The sequence below is a fragment of the Bubalus bubalis genome, chromosome 8 (assembly GCF_019923935.1).
Source record: "Bubalus bubalis isolate 160015118507 breed Murrah chromosome 8, NDDB_SH_1, whole genome shotgun sequence".
Classification (NCBI taxonomy): Eukaryota; Metazoa; Chordata; class Mammalia; order Artiodactyla; family Bovidae; genus Bubalus; species Bubalus bubalis.
The window spans coordinates 52069047-52085874 of record NC_059164.1 but is presented as its reverse complement, the minus strand read 5'-3'; the positions used below and the strand labels follow the sequence as shown (position 1 = coordinate 52085874).

The window sequence follows — 16828 nt, the reverse complement described above, 5'->3', positions numbered from 1 at the left end:
GCACAAGCTGGAATCAAGATTGCTGGGAGAAATATCAATAACCTCAGATATGGAGATATACCACACTTATGGCAGAAAGCGAAGAACTAAAGAGCCTCTTGATGAAAGTGAAAGAGAAGAGTGAAAAAGTTAGCTTAAAACTCCATATTCAGAAAACTAAGATCATGGCATCTGGTCGCATCACTTCATGACAAGTAGATGGGGAAACAGTGGAAACAGTGGCAGACTTTACTTTGCCAGACTCCAAATTGGCAGACTCCAAAATCACTGCAGATGATGACTGCAGCCATCAAATTAAAAGACGCTTACTCCTTGGAAGAAAAGTTATGACCAACCATGACAGCATATTAAAAAGCAGAGACATCACTTTGCCAACAAAGGTCCATCTAGTCAAAGCTACAGTTTTTCCAATAGTCATGTATCGAAGTGAGAGTTGGACTATAAAGAAAGCTGAGCACCAAAGAATTGATGCTTTTGAACTGTGGTGTTGGAGAAGACTCTTGAGAGTCTATTGGATTGCAAGGAGATCCAACCAGTCCATCCTAAAGGAAATCAGTTCTGACTATTTATTGGAAGGACTGATGCTGAAGCTGAAACTCCAATACTTTGGCCACCTGATGCGAAGAACTGACTCATTTGAAAAGACCTTGATGCTGGGAAAGATTGAGGGCAGAAGGAGAAGGGGATGACAGATGATGAGATAGTTAGATGGTATCACCGACTTGATGGACAAGAGTTTGAGTAAACTCCCAGAGTTGGTGATGATAGGGAAGCTTGGTGTGCTGCAGTCCATGGGGTCACAAAGAGTCAGACAAGACTGAGCAACTGAAATGAACTGAACTGAATATAAGGCCTCATTTCTCACTGTGCTATGGAAATAACCTCCCCACTGATCCCTCTCTCACTCCAGGCTTCTTCTCCTACTAGCTGACAGAGTGATATTAAAGTCGAATCAGATTATGTCACCATAGTCCCCACATTTGAGCGTTTCAAGTATTTGGAATTACTTAACATGGAGTACCAGCCTTTCTGTGATTTATCTATTGCCCAGTTCTCCAGTGTCACCTTCTGTCAATTTTGCCTCTCATTTTCTCCTCACTTAATGTTTCTTTGCTCATGCAATCTCACTTAGATAAATTGCCCCACTAGTCATCTTTGTCTAAGTCTACTTGACAGACCTCCAAATCAGCACGGTACTTCTACACTCCTACGTATACCATTGTCCTTTCTACATAATAGTATATTTGTTTCATTTTTTTTTCTCTTCCCTTCAACTTAGAGCTTTTAGAAAGTATAGAGGATAAGAAAAACAAGACAAGGAATAATAAATGGCAACCCACTCCAGTACTCTTGCTTAGAAAATTCCATGGATGGAGGAGCCTGGTGGGCTACAGTCCATGGGGTCACAAAGAGTCGGACATGACTGAGTGACTTCACTTTCACTTTTCACTTTCAGCATGTACTATAAAGATGCTATGATAAGAGCAATTTTTATTCATATGACATAGCTGTTACTATGAAAACTCAGAGAATTAGGCACCTAATCCACATAGAGTATCCCCAGGGAAAGAAGAAACCTGAAATGAATTCCAAAGAGTCAGTTGGAATTATAAGTGGAGACTGAATGAGTAGTTGGTAAAGAAAGGTTATAAGGAAGGAGAACCTGGCCACTGTGAAAGTCACACATGGACCATATAGTTGAAGAACAGAGCTCCATGCAAATGTGAAATGATAAGTTTGGGTCAGGTGGCAAGGATTAAATGGGAAAGAGTCCTGTGTACCCATGAGTTCAAATTTGAATTTTATCCTGGAAAGACCCAGGCTATAAAATGCTTATTTGACTTTATACTTGATTGTCTTACCTTTAATCACCAAGTTACTCTTAATTCCAGCTCCTAAATCCTGAATCTATGGATGCTCTCACAGATTTATTCTGTGGTAGCTTTGATTTCTGGGGTCTTATTTGAATTAATGATGTGTTGGTGTGCTGCGATTCATGGGGTCACAAAGAGTTGGACACGACTGAGCGACTGATCTGATCTGATCTGATCTGATCCCTGATGTCACAGGAGGATAAGCATAGAAGAAAGAAATACCCAAAAATTGGCAACCACCATCTCCTGAGCATTCACACTGCCCTTGTGTTAGAAACTTTTAAAATGTAAGTGACATCACTAAGATGGAAACACAGGTAGTTCCTGAATTCAATCCACCTCCTGAGAAGAACAATTAATGTCTATTCAAAAACAAAACACCACTAAGAGAATCCTAGAGCATGGGGGTGAGGCTGAAATACCCCCTGAACCTCAGAGATCAAGGCAGACTGCATTAGAGGGTGAGAGAAGCAGCTACACGTTGATCTCATTGACCCTCCCCTAGTGATAGGGACAGAACGAAGGGACAAAATAGATGATTAAATAGTTAATCCCACTAGGGGAATATAGGTAGAAAAAGATGGAAAGCTCCTGTAAATTAAGCATTACTAGAGAAAGCAGGTTTGCTAAACCAAAAACCAAGCAGGTTTGCTTAGCAACAAAACCATACAACAGAAACACGAGACATGCCCCCAAACAATAAAGCAATGGTGGCATGAGACCCGCATCCTTCCCAATAAGCTCAATAAGTTAATGACCCCCCCAAACAGGCTCTGTGAACACAACAGACAATCATTTATGGGAAGGTGACTTTTCAAAATGAAAGACCCTCATGGTACTGAGACTTGAAAATATTTTTCCAAAGTGCTATGACAGGCCCGCCCTAACCATGTAGGAAGGGACAAGTAAAGTCCACTGCCCTGTGTGAGGGAGGAACTAATTATGGAAACAAGGTGTCTACTCAAGAAAGACAAAGAAGGTCTTCTCCCACTCCCCACTTTTCCTTTGGTTATAACTATAGCCCACTAAGTTCTCAGGGTGCAGCATTTCTTCTCACCAACTTGTAAGTCTCAAAAGCATCCTATTCTAGTAAATCTCTTCTCACCTAGCACTTTGCTTTTGCTGGACTCTTTGCATTGGGACATAAAGTACTGTGGTGCCAGAACTCTTTGGAGCCCTGGAAACAACACCTATTGGTTTCACTAAGACAGTACAACGCTATGCAGAGAGGTCTCTGACCCCTGGTTGCTCCAGTGGGAAAAGAGAACCCAGTGGGGGCAATCAGTCACCTTCAACATTGTGAAGTTGCTTTGTGGGAGCCCCTACTTTGATTTCTTACCATGGGAATTGAGAGGAATCTATGGGATCCAGTCGCTGAGAATCTGCCTATGATAGAGAAGCAGGGAGGGCTTGTAACACCAACACGCAGATCTTGGCAGACAGTCCTTTAATGCCTGAGGAGCAACCCCAACCAGCAGCTTCACTTGTCAGCAGAACCAAATCATGGGTACACTCTGACCAGATAATTGGTTGGAGGGGGTGCAGATTTGACTGATTTAGATCCTCAAAGGAGTTTTATCAGTTGTAGAGCCCATTTTCCCATACTCAGGCAAGATGATGAGTCAGAGGCCCCTGGCAGCCTCATCTGACCAGAAGAGCTAGGGACAACTCCTGAAAGCTGTGTGGTACGGTGGTGCCCAAGCCAAGAGGCAGGTGGATAAGCAGAGCAGATCACCCCTAGAGCAAAGCCAATACCAGTCATGGGATCTTCCCATGCAGGCACAGACAAGAAGATTAATTCATAGCCAAGGCTGAGGGTAGCTCCTGGCCTCTCTCTAACCTGAGAACATCTTTGGAAAATTGAAAATAGCCTGGAGGGGCCCAATCTCCTCCCTCCCAGGCATAGGGCTGAAACATAGTTTCACCCACTGTGAATAGTGTCCTCTGACTCCAACTGATCAGAAAGATTAGCAAAATTGCCTGAAAGCTGTACAGCACAGCCACACTTAAGCTGAGCAAAAAGCAAACAGAAATGGAGAGCAAAGCCAGTGGCACTGTTCAGCCAAGGAACTTGGGTGTGGATCAGATTGAGTTAAGATCACAAAGAGCAGCTTCTCTTACTGTCTGGGCAGGGAATCTAATTAATAGTGTTGCTCATCATTGAATACAGCCTTCAACCTATCCTTCCAGGGAACTTAACCAGAGCACAAGGGAAGATACATGGCCCATTCAACAGCCCCACATACAGTGGCACTTGAACAGAGAACACAACCTGTGACTTCTCCTGTAGGGCAAAATCAGTGGCCTCACCCGACCAGGGAATTCAGTGCATACTCAGGCCTTATTCAGGCCCCCAGACAATGAACTGCATAGGCCCAGGGCCCTGGCCTGCTTCTCTGCCAGGAGAGGGAAGCTAATTCATAGCCCCATCCGCTATATCTGCTACATTCAATCCCAACTATCTAGTTCAGTTCAGTTCAGTTGCTCAGTCATTTCCGACTCTTTGCGACCCCATGAACTGCAGCACGCCAGGCCTCTCTGTCCATCACCAACTCCTGGAGTCCACCCAAACCCATGTCCATTGAGTCGGTGATGCCATCCAACCTTCTCATCCTCTGTCGTCCCCTTCTCCTCCTGCCCTCAATCTTTCCCAGCATCAGGGTCTTTTCAAATGAGTCAGTTCTTCACATCAGGTCACCAAAGTATTGGAGTTTCAGCTTCAGCATCAGTCCTTCCTACGAACACCCAGGACTGATCTCCTTCAGAATGGACTGGTTGGATCTCCTTGCAGTCCAAGGGACTCTCAAGAGTCTTCTCCAACACCACAGTTCAAAAACATCAATTCTTTGGTGCTCAGCTTTCTTTATAGTCCAACTCTCACATCCATACATGACCACTGAAAAACCATAGCCTTGACTAGACGGACTTTTGTTGTAAACCTTATCAGAGAATTCAAGCAACTACGGAGCCCATTCAACAGCCTCACTTGTATAAGGAACAAAGTCAGCAGTCCTATACAGCTGCTCTCAGCTGGTGGCACAACCCCCAATCCATGCCTGGCATAAATAGATCATAATAACAGGAATTACCTGCACAAAGACTTTAGTGGCAGACTCACCCAGAAACCAAAACTGAGCAGCCTTGTGAAGAACTGTCACTGACAAAGCAAGCCTGTAAAGTCTGCAAGGGCAGCCCTATTAATCAGATGCACAGAAACCAACACAAGGCATTAAGGATCACAAAAGTCAGGTAAATATGATACCACCAAAGGAAACTAATAAAACTCAGATAACTAACTAAATGGAGATCTGTGAACTGTCTGATAAATCAATAAAGAATTCAGAATAATCCTTTTAAGGAAGTTTAGTAACCTACATGAAAAAAAATGATGTCCTTTTTATTATAGAGCACTGGGATCCAAAAGTAGGAAGTCGAGATACCTGGAGTAACAGGCAAATTTGGCCTTGGAGTACAAAACAAGCAGGTCAAAGGCTAACAGAGTTTTGCCAAGAAAACGCACTGATCACAGCAAACACCCTCTTCCAACAACACCAGAGAAGACTCTACACATGGACCTCACCAAATGGTCAATACTGAAACAAAATTAAGAAATATAATAATCTATTATTAATAATTCAATACAAAAACATATAAATTTTAACAGCAATAACCGAGGAGAAGTACAAAGAATACAAATTCTACTGAAGTTACTTGCTATCAATTTAAAATATGGTGTTACTAGCTGGATTTAGAAAAGACAGAGGACCCAGAGATCAAAATGCCAACATCTGTTGGATTAATAGAAAAAGCAAGAGAATTGCAGAACATCATTATTTAGAGTAGTTCTACATCTACTTCTGATTCACTGACTACACTAAAGCCTTTGACTGTGTGGATCAAACAAACTGGAAAATTCTTAAACAGATGGGAATACCAGACCACCTTAACCTACCTCCTGAGAAACCTGTATGCAGGTCAAGAAGCAACCATTAAAATCTGACATGGAACGATGGACTGGTTCAAAATTTGAAAAGGAATATGTCAAGGCTGTATATTATCATCCTGTTTATTTAACTTCTATGCAGAGCACATCACACAAAATGCCCAGCTGGATGAAGCACAAACAGGAATCAAGTTTGCAGGGAGAAATATCAATAACTTCAGATATGCAGATGACACCACCATTATGGCAGAAAGTGAAGAGGAACTAAAAAGCCTCTTGATGAAAATAAAAGAGGAGAGTGGAAAAGTTGGCTTAAAACTCAACATTCAGAAAATGAAGATCATGGCATCCAGTTCCATCACTTCATGGCAAATAGATGGGGAAACAATGGAAACAGTGACAGACTTTATTTTCTTGGGGTCCAAAATCACTGCAGGTGGTGATTGCAGCCATGAAATCAAAAGACGCTTGCTCCTTGGAAGAAAAGTTATGACAAAGCTAGATAACATATTAAGAAGCAGAGACATTACTTTGCCAACAAAGGTCCATCTAGTCAAAGCTATGTTTTTTCTAGTAGTCATGTATGGATGTGAGAGTTGGACCATAAGAAAGGCTGAGAGCCAAAGAATTGATGTTTTTGAACTGTGGTGCTGGAGAAGACTCTTGAGAGTTCCTTGGACTTCAAGATTAAAACAGTCAATTCTAAAGGAAATCAGTCCTGAATATTCATTGGAAAGACTGGTGCTGAAACTGAAGCTCCAATACTTTGGCCACCTGATGGGAAGAGCTGACTCATTTGAAAAGACCCTGATGCTGGGAAAGATTGAAGGCAGGAGGAGAAGTGGATGACAGAGGTCAAGATGGTTGGATGACTCAATGGAAATAAGTTTGACCAAACTATGAGAGATGGTAAAGGGCAGGGAAGCCTGGGGTGCTGCAGTCCATGGGGTTGCAAAGAGTCAGACACACCTGAGAGACTGGACAATAAACAAATTTTATGTAATTCTCATGGAAAACACTGCAGGTGGCGCTAGAGGTAAAGAACCCATCTGCCATTGCAGAAGACATAAGAGACAGGGGTTCAATCTGTGAATTGGGAAGATCCCCTGGAGAAGGGCATGGCAACACACTCCAGCATCTTGCCTGAAGTATCCCATACCTGGATCACTACAGTTGATTGTTGCAAGAGACTGAAGCAACTGAGCACATGGAAAACACAGGGAAAATCTTATACTAATTACACAAAAGAACTTGATAAGAAGTCAAAGTATGTTGATTCCAAAAGGCAAAACAAAAAGATAGGGGGATAAGAAACAGAGACTGTTGAAGCTACCAAACAACCAGAAAGCAACTAATAACATTTTGTTGTAGTAAGCCCTTACAGCTTCCTAGGTGGTGCCTGCCAAGGCAGTAGATGCAAGAGACACAGGTTTGATCCCTGGGTCAGAAAGATCCCTCAGAGTAGAAAATGGCAATTCACTCCAGTATTCTTGCCTGAAAAATTCCATGAACAGAGGAACCTGGTGGGCTACAGTCCAGGAGGTTGTCAGACATGACTGAGCACAAGCACACACAAGCCCTTACCTATTAGTAATTGTTTTAAATATAAACAGATTAAATTATCCAATTCAAAGACATAGTGTGAATGAGTGGATTAAAAAAAAAAAGGTTCAACAACCACTGTCTCTAGGAGACTCACTTTCACTGTAAGGACAAAAGGATTGAGAGTGAAGGGATGGAAAAAGACATTTCAAACAATGGCAACTAAAAGAAAGTAGGAATCGTTTACATTGATTACATCAGACAAAACAGACAAAACTAAAAATGGCAAAAAAAAAAAAGAGAGAAACAAGGAAAGTCATCGTATAAAGGTAAAGCGGTCAATACAACAAACTCATATGACAATTATGAGCCCAACATCAGAGCATATAAATATATAAAGCAACAACTAACAGAGCTAATGAGAAAAATAAACAGTATAGTAATTATAAACAATAATATTTGAAGACTTTTTACCACTCTCAACAATGGACAGATTATCTACACAGAGAATCAATAAAGAAACGGTAGATTTGAACAAATTCAAAGGATCATAAAGGGCAACACAGAACAACTATATTTTTTCAAAAAACTGTGAAACCTAGAAGAAATGGAAAAGTTCTTAGAAGCATAAAACCTATTAAGACTGAATCAAGAAGAAGTAGAAAATCTGAATATATCAATTACTAGTGGAGATTGAATTAAATTAGTAATAAAAAAAATCCCCCAGTGAGAAAAACCCAGGACCAGATGGCTTCACTGGTGAATTTTACCAAACATTTCAAGAAGAATAAACACCAATCCTTCTCAAAGTTTTTCCAAAAAATCAGAGAGGAGGGAACACTCTCTAACTGATTTTATGAGGCCAGCATTATCCTGATACTAAAATCAGAAAATGAGATTACTAAAAAAGAAAGCTGCAGGCCAATATCCCTGATGAATATAGACTCAAAAGTTTTCAATAAGATACTAGCAAACTAAACTCAGCACATATTAAAAGCATAATTCACCAGTGATCAACCTATGGAAAGGAGAAAAAATGTTTGCAAACCATACATCTGATAAGGAATTAATAACCAAGACCTATAGAAAAGCTCCTAAAACACAGTAAAAATGCAATTTAAAAAGTGAGAGAAGGAGCTGAATACATATTTTCCAAAGAAAAATAAACAAAAGGCAACAGGTACATGAAAAGATGCTTAACGTCATTAGTTATTAGGGGAATGCAAATTCAGACCACAATGAGATATCACATTATACCTGTGAGAATACCAATCACAAAAAGATAAGATAATAATGCTGGCAAGAATGTGGGGAAAAGGTTACCCTTTTATGATATTGGTGAGATTGTAAATTGATACAGCTACTATAGAAAACAGTATTCAGGATCCTCAAAAAAATTAAATATAGAACTACCATATGATACCGAAATTCCATTCCTGGGAATATACCCTAAGCTAATTAAAAACAATACCTTGAAAAGATATCTGCAGCCTCATGTTCATAGTATTTACAAAACCAAGATATGAAAGCAACCTGTGTCCATCCATCAGTGAATGGCTAAAGAAACTGTGAAATAAATAAGAATGCTATTTAGGCATGAAAAAACAAGGAAATCCTATCATTGGCAACAACATGAATAGGCCTTGAGGGCATTATGCCAAGTGAAATAAGTCAGACAGAGAAAGACAAATAGTGTGTGATCTCACTTATGTATGGATTATAAAACAAAAACAAAAAAACCTTATAGAAAAAGAGATCAGACTTGTAGCTACCAGAAGTGGGGTGGGGGAATGTGGTATGGAATAGGAGAAAGGTGGTCGCAAGATACAAACTAAAATTATAGGATAAACAACTACTAGGGGTATAATGTACTACAACGTGACAACTATATTTAACAAAGTTATATGATATACAGGAAAGTTTTCAAGAGGACATTTTTTTTCTTCTTTTCTCCTCTTTTTCTTTTATTGTGTCTACGTGACAAGATGGATGTTAACTGAATTTATTGTGGTAATCATTTCACAATATATGCAAATTAAATCATCATGCTATATGCCTCAAACGTATACAATTATGTCAAATATTCCTCAATAAAAAATAATTTAATCATAAAAGTAAAAGATCACAGAAGTTCCCTACAACCCACCCAGAAAATGTAAGAATCAAAAGAACTCTTCAAGCTGTAGAAATGTTAGTAAGAGAGGTTAAGGATTGAGACCCCACAACTAGTAAGTGGTGGTTTTAACCTCATGCTGCCTGACTCTAAAGACTGCACACTTTCTGCTTTGTGACAAGGACTCCTAGAACTAATCAAAGAATATCAGGAAATGGCAAAAAAGTAGGATGTATCTTAGCTACTAAAGGCAGCAAAACTGGAATTGATGGCAGTATGTGAAAATGTGTCTATGATAAATTAAATTCAAAAACACATTAAAACTATAACAGATGAAATAAAACTATGATTAACTGGACATTAATGACAGAAGAGCCTTTTAATACACAGTTTAAAGAAAAATGGTTAAAAATTTAGAAAATGTTTATCTGCAGCCAGCGTGCATATTGTCCCTAGACCATTGCACATATTGAAGCTTTCTACCCTTCCCAGCCATGCAACTCCTTTTGACTGACACCACCTAAAGGACCTCTAAGATCAGGTAAATTTCTCTTATAATGTACAACCTTATTATAAAATAAAAGGAAAGCTGTGTTCCTAAGAAATAAAACTGCTTACTAAGAAAATTAACATATGTTACTCATCCTTTCTCATTTTTTAGAAAACATATTTCACAACACAGAGTACTAACCACTATACGATCACAGCATCATATTTCATAAGATACATACTCTGATCATTTTCTGGGTTTTGCCTAGAATTGACAGGCATATGCATGTCTTTTGGAATTTGTTTTTTCCTTTGTAAATCAACCTTCCACACAAGGGAAAACTTTGAAAGAGGGTTATTATAAGACAAATTGTATTGGGTGAGTTCTAATATTTACTGCACAGATGAACAGATGATTCTCATCTTACATATATTTTTATGACCTTCATAGAGTGAACAGAGAATCTAGTTCTACATTTTTTTTGGAAAATTCTTTATATATTTGTTACTGAGAAGTTTAAGTAAATATACATGTAGAGATTTATATTCAGTTTTGGATTTTAACTAGTCATGTTTTGTGATTGCTTTATATTTTATTAAACAATCTACTAGATCCTTCCTCTTTTCTCTTTTCTAGGTTAACATAAAATTTGCAAAAGAAAATTTTCCTCTATCATTTGAAATTTAAATACTTAGATATTGAGTATTATTCTTTTGCACCTGGAGACTATAGACTTCCCTTAAAAACAGTGACCTGAATTCAGTAAAAATCACCAGGAATGTAGATTGGTAGATTAAATCTAGGAGCAAATAGGACCACAGCTTCATCTAACTAATCAAATGGAAAAAAAGAAAAGAATAGAAAACTCAGTTATTGATATAGGTTTTCTACATTGAAATATTAAAGGAAGTCTTTTTCCCAGTTCAAGTTCTTTCCCACTTCTACTGATTTTTCAGGATTTTTTTAAGGTCCATTTACAAGCAAGTCACAATAATTCTGAACGCCACAAAGCTAAACACTCATTCATTTTATATCTTCAGCACCTCAAATTTTCTCTTACTTAGTAAATGGAAAGCAAGTATTTGTTGAAAATAGAAAGGAATGAATAATCAGTAATTAAAAACTCAGATATAATACTACAAAATATTAAGTTCAAGAAGACTATTAGTCTCATTCTGATAAACCTTTCTAGAGTAAATTTTTACTATTATTTAAATTCCACTTGTTTCGTCTCAATGGGTACTTCAGAAAATGTAACTGTTGATAAATGTTTTAACTAAAGCTATCAGAAAATCAGTACAATTCAAGCTAAATTTTTTTAACATAAATTACTGATAGAACCTATTTTGACTCACATTGATACAAACTGAAATAAAAATTTTAAAATGAATTGTTATATTTTATGCATAACAATTCTTATGGGAATAACTAATTATTAAAAACTAATAAGATATCCTTTTTGTTAAATGAATTTGCATATAGACTGTTTACTATAAAAATATTGACTTCAATTTCTTGAAGTGTTTTGTTTGTTTTTTTTTTTTTCAAAAAACTATATATTTTCATAAGTTAGTCATTAGACATACATGCCATTCCGTATTGTCATCTTCTTTGCCAGGAGTTAGCAACTTGGTGAGCGGATTTCCAGTGAGACCAGTGTCACTCTCGGGAGACGGGTGTCCATGCTGCACCAGAAGTTCACTGCTTGGCGTGGGAGGATGTGACCTTTTAAAACTTTGGTTGAGAATCTGGTGGTCAAGGGTCATGAAGGGTTTTACTTGCTGTCGCTGAACCTTCTGTAGCTGAGTCCTTGCAGGACTTTCCAAGTGTGCTGGGACCTACCAAATAGAAACCAAACATACGCAATGTGTAGCATCATCTGGTAAAGGAGTTCCACTTTTGACAACTGAATTATGACAGTAAACACTATAATGTCCAGTTTCTTTCTTATTTATGGTCTATACATCAGTCATAATTTACATAAGATATTAATGGATTATAGTTTTAAGGAATAATTTACAGTTTACTAAAATATTTTAGTAAATATTCAAGGGATTAGATCTGATAGACAGAGTGCCTAATGAACTATGGATGGAGGTTTGCAACACTGTACAGGAGGCAGGGATCAAGACCATCCCCAAGGAAAAGAAATGCAAAAAGGCAAAATGGTTGTCTGAGGAGGGCTTACAAATAGCTGTGAAGTGAAGAGAAGTGAAAAGATAGAAGAGAAGAGAAATAGAAGAGAAGTGAAAGGCAAAGGAGAAAAGGAAAGATATACTCATTTGAATGTAGAGTTCCAAAGAATAGCAAGGAGAGATAAGAAAGACTTTCTCAGCAATCAATGCAAAGAAATATAGGAAAACAATAGAATGGAAAAGTCTAAAGATCTCTTCAAGAAAATTAGAGATACCAAGGGAACATTTCATGCAAAGACGGGCTCAATAAAGGACAGAAATGGTATGGACCTAACAGAAACAGAAGATATTAAGAAGACGTGGCAATAATACACAGAAGAACTATACAAAAATGATCTTCACAACCCAGAAAATCATGATGGTGTGATCAGACATCCTTGAATGCGAAGTCAAGTATGCCTTAGGAAGCATCACTACAAATCAAATAAAGCTAGGGAGGTGATGGAATTCCAGTTATTTCAAATCCTAAAAGATGATGCTGTGAAAGTGCTGCACTCAATATGCCAGCAAATCTGGAAAGCTCAGCAGTGGCCACAGGACTGGAAAAGGTCAGTTTTCATTCCAATCCCAAAGAAAGGCAATGCCAAAGAATGTTCAAACTACCACACAGTTGTATTCATCTCACACACTAGCAAAGTAATGCTCAAAATTCTCCAAGCCAGGCTTCAGCAGTACGTGAACCGTGAACTTCCAGATGTTCAAGCTGGATTTAGAAAAGCCAGAGGAACCAGAGATCAAATTGGCAACATCTGTTGGATCATTGAAAAAGTGAGAGAGTTCAAAAAAAAAAAACATCTACTTCTGCTTCATTGACTATGCAGAAGCTTTTGACTGTGTGGATCACCACAAAATGTGGAAAATTCTTCAAGAGATGGGAATACAAGACCACCTGACCTGCTTCCTGAGAAATCTGCATGCAAGTCAAGAAGCAACAATTAGAATCAGACATGAAACAACAGCCTGGTTTCAAATTGGGAAAGGAGTATGTCAAGGCTACATATTGTCACCCTGCTTATTTAACTTATATGCAGAGTACATCATGAGAAATGCTGGACTGGATGAAGCACAAGCTGGAACTGAGATTTCCAGGAGAAATATCAACAACCTCAGATATGCAGATGACACCATCTTATGGCAGAAAGCGAAGAAGAACTAAAGAGCCTCTTGATGAAGGTGAAAGAGGAGAGTGAAAAACTTGGCTTAAAATTCAACATTCAAAAACAAAGGTCATGGTATCCGGTCCCATCACTTCATGGCAAACAGATGGGGAAACAATGGAAACAGTGAGAGACTATTTTGGGGGGCTCCAAAATCACTGCAGATGGTGACTGCAGCCATGAATTTCAAAGACACTTGCTCCTTGGAAGAAAAACTGTGACCAACCTAGACAGCATATTAAAAAGCAGAGATATTACTTTACCAACAAATGTTCGCCTAGTCAAAGCTTTGGTTTTTCCAGTAGTTACATATGGATGTGAGAGTTGGACTATAAATAAAGCTGTACACTGAAGAATTGATGCTTTTGAACTGTCGTGTTGGAGAAGACTCTTGAGAGTCCCTTGGACTGCAAGATCAAGCCAGTCAATCCTAAAAGAAATCAGTCCTGACTATTCATAGGAAGGACTGATGCTGACACTGAAACTCCAATACTTTGGCCACCTGATGTGAAGAACTGACTCACTGGAAAAGACCCTGATGATGGGAAAGATTGAAGGCGGGAGAAAACAACAGAGGATGAGATCATTGGATGGCATCACCAACTTGATGGACATGAGTTTGAGTAAACTCTGGGAGTTGATGGACAGGGAGGCCTGGCATGATGCAGTCCATGGGGTCACAAAGAGTCGGACATGACTAAGCGACTGAGCTGAACTGAAAATATTTTAAATGTTAACTAACTGTTTAAGAACAGCCATTAAAATAACATGCAACTGGTACCAAACCTGGAATAAATATATAGACATCAAAACTTTTTGAGGATATGATAAGAATGACTAAAATACTATAAGGAACATACAGCTAATTCACTATTATTAGGGATTTTTATATATCTCTTAGATTACATATAAATATTATATTGAATATAATTATAATTATTTTTAATTAAAAGCTTAAAAAATTATCCATGAAGGAAGAGAGACTAGAAAAAAATATACTAAATGTTGTCTGATACTTTATGGGTGATGAAAACCTAGGTTTTTTTCAGTTTTCTATATTTTCAATGTTTGATACTGAGTTCATTTTCAGCTTTAAAAAAATCTTAATTTTAAACCCTTCTGTATTCTCACTTTATAATAACAATACTTTATTAAAGTCATTATGAATTGACAGAAAGAAAAGCATTCAGAGGAAAATCTAACTAGTGTCATGTGCCAACTAAGCAACTATCCAGTATTTTGAAATTCCTCTTTCAAAACATAGACTTAAAATTCTGGGCATCTTCAGTCTAATTATCATAGTTAATGATATACCATTATTTGTATAAGGACAACTTTAAGTATTCTAAGCTTTCCCTTTAAAAGCCTCTGAAAATAGGATTGCCCACCAGTCCCCGTTATATTTACTATGCTGCAATATGGCTTCTAATACATTTTCCTCAAGTGGCCTATATATAACCCTATTTAATATTTCCCTCATGTTAAACAATAGCAAAGATTGCTGTACAGTGCTTATTTTTCCTTTTATTTCAGTTTCACAATCTACTCCTTAAATCCCTTAACATACATTAGCTCAGATAAATAGCCTTTACAAAGGATTTTGCATTTAAATTAGCTGGTTTGGGTTACAATATTGTAGTAGTTACTTCAGTTTAATTCTGTTATGCTGACATTTTTAGCATTATTTTAATTGTACTACCATAAAATAATTTTTCAGTCATATAAAAAAGATTAAGATTGGTAATAAAGATTACACATATTACTAATTATATTGCTATGAGCTTTAAGTTGTAAAATAACATTTCATTAAAATGCCAGTGGTAATTTTTTAGGGTAGCTATTTAGATTATTCTACAGTTTTAAATTAATCCTTCTTAATCCACATACATCTACAAAACATACATTATAAATAGCATTTTCAGATTCACAAATCTGATTGATTTTCACACAATGTAAATGAATGCTAAAGAACACTGTATATTTTTCTAAGAAAAGTATGTTGAATCAGAATATACAGCTTTCATTAACTAATTTATTTTTCACCATTCATTGATGCTAAAAGCATCATTAGAGTACTTATTGCAGTTTGTGTTACATCAAGTGTCCATGGGAAGTCATCGTTGTGACCCTAGGGCTCTAGAAATTTACAATATACTTGGGCAATATTAATATCAACTACAACAAAAATGACAATAATGATAAATATAGAAATATGCAACAAGTACCAAGCACTCTGCTAAGCATTTTATACATATTATTTCATTTACTTTTTGTTACAGTCTTAGGATATAGATATCAATAATATCTACATTATAATTGAAGACACTAGAACTTAGAGAGGTTAAATGACGTGGCTGTCATCATTCCACTGGCAAGGGGGAGTGGGAATACAGGGCCTGGCTTCCTAAGCACTACAGGATTGGTTCCTGATTGAAATTACTGGAACACAAAGCAAAAAGCTCAGTAATGTATTGTCGTTGTTGTTGTTTACTTGCTAAGCCTGACTCTTTTGTGACCCCATGGACTGTAGCCTCCCAAGTCCCTCAGTCCATGGGATTTCCCAGGCAAAAATACTGAAGTAGGTTGCCATTTTCCTCTTCAGGGGATCTTCCAGGCCCAAGGTTGAACCCATGTCTCCCACTTGGCAGGCGGATTCTTGACCACTGAGCCACCTGGGAGGTAAACCATAATCAGAGTTTCAAAGCCTTCACCTATAAGGCCAGAGCAGTTGCAGATTGTGAATTGGTTCTTTAGATTATCAAAGAGATTAAGACCACTAAGATGTAAGGAAGTTTTGCTATTAAAAATAATAAGTAAAACACATCTCTTGAACTCTGAATTACTCAAATAATAATAATTATTATTATTGTTTTCATAATCTCTGAATTATATCTCAACATTATCTCTCTGGAATGCTGTTACTGCAAACTAAAAATAATGATCAGCTTAAGTTCAAGACTTTGTCTAAAAGTTTAGACTTTGTCTAAAAAGAAATCGTTTTATTTCATTTAAAAGGATTTATTTAGTTTATTCTCCCTATTTTCCAAAACATTATAAATAACTATGAGCTGTAAATGTGGTGTGGAGTAGGGAAAGGCAACCCACTCCAGTAGTCTTGTCTGGAAAATTCTATGGCCAAGGGAGCCTGGTGGACTACAGTCCATGGGGTCACAAAGAGTTGGACATGACTGAGCAACTGAGCACACACACATGTAAATGTGGTGAAAGGTATTTACACAATTAGATGTAGGCTGAAGATTAATATTGCAACTGAGTACCAGATTTACCCATGAGCATCCTGACAACAAAGGAAAAGGGAAAATTATTAAAACATATTAGGTGGAACCTTCTGGAATCACAGATACTTGACCATTTTGATCTACAAAATGTCTGTTCCATATTGTTGTTCAGTCACTCAGTTGTTTCCAACTCTTTGCAATCCCATGGACTGCAGCACACCAGGCTTCCCTGTCCTTCACCATCTCCCAGAGCTTGATCAAACTCATGTCCATTG

At 37.7% G+C, this 16828-nt stretch overlaps 1 protein-coding gene across 5 annotated transcripts in view; it reads right to left on the bottom strand.

Moving 5' to 3' along the window:
• The window catches only part of TFEC (transcription factor EC), a 222088-nt gene that overhangs the window by 56799 nt on the left and 148461 nt on the right, over positions 1–16828 (bottom strand). For all 5 annotated transcript variants that reach the window (XM_044946639.2, XM_044946638.2, XM_044946637.2 and 2 more), the window contains one exon: positions 11549–11800. In XM_044946639.2, the coding sequence (XP_044802574.1) occupies positions 11549–11728 (180 nt within the window). In that variant the 5' untranslated portion in view covers positions 11729–11800. The remainder of the gene's footprint in view (positions 1–11548; positions 11801–16828) is intronic.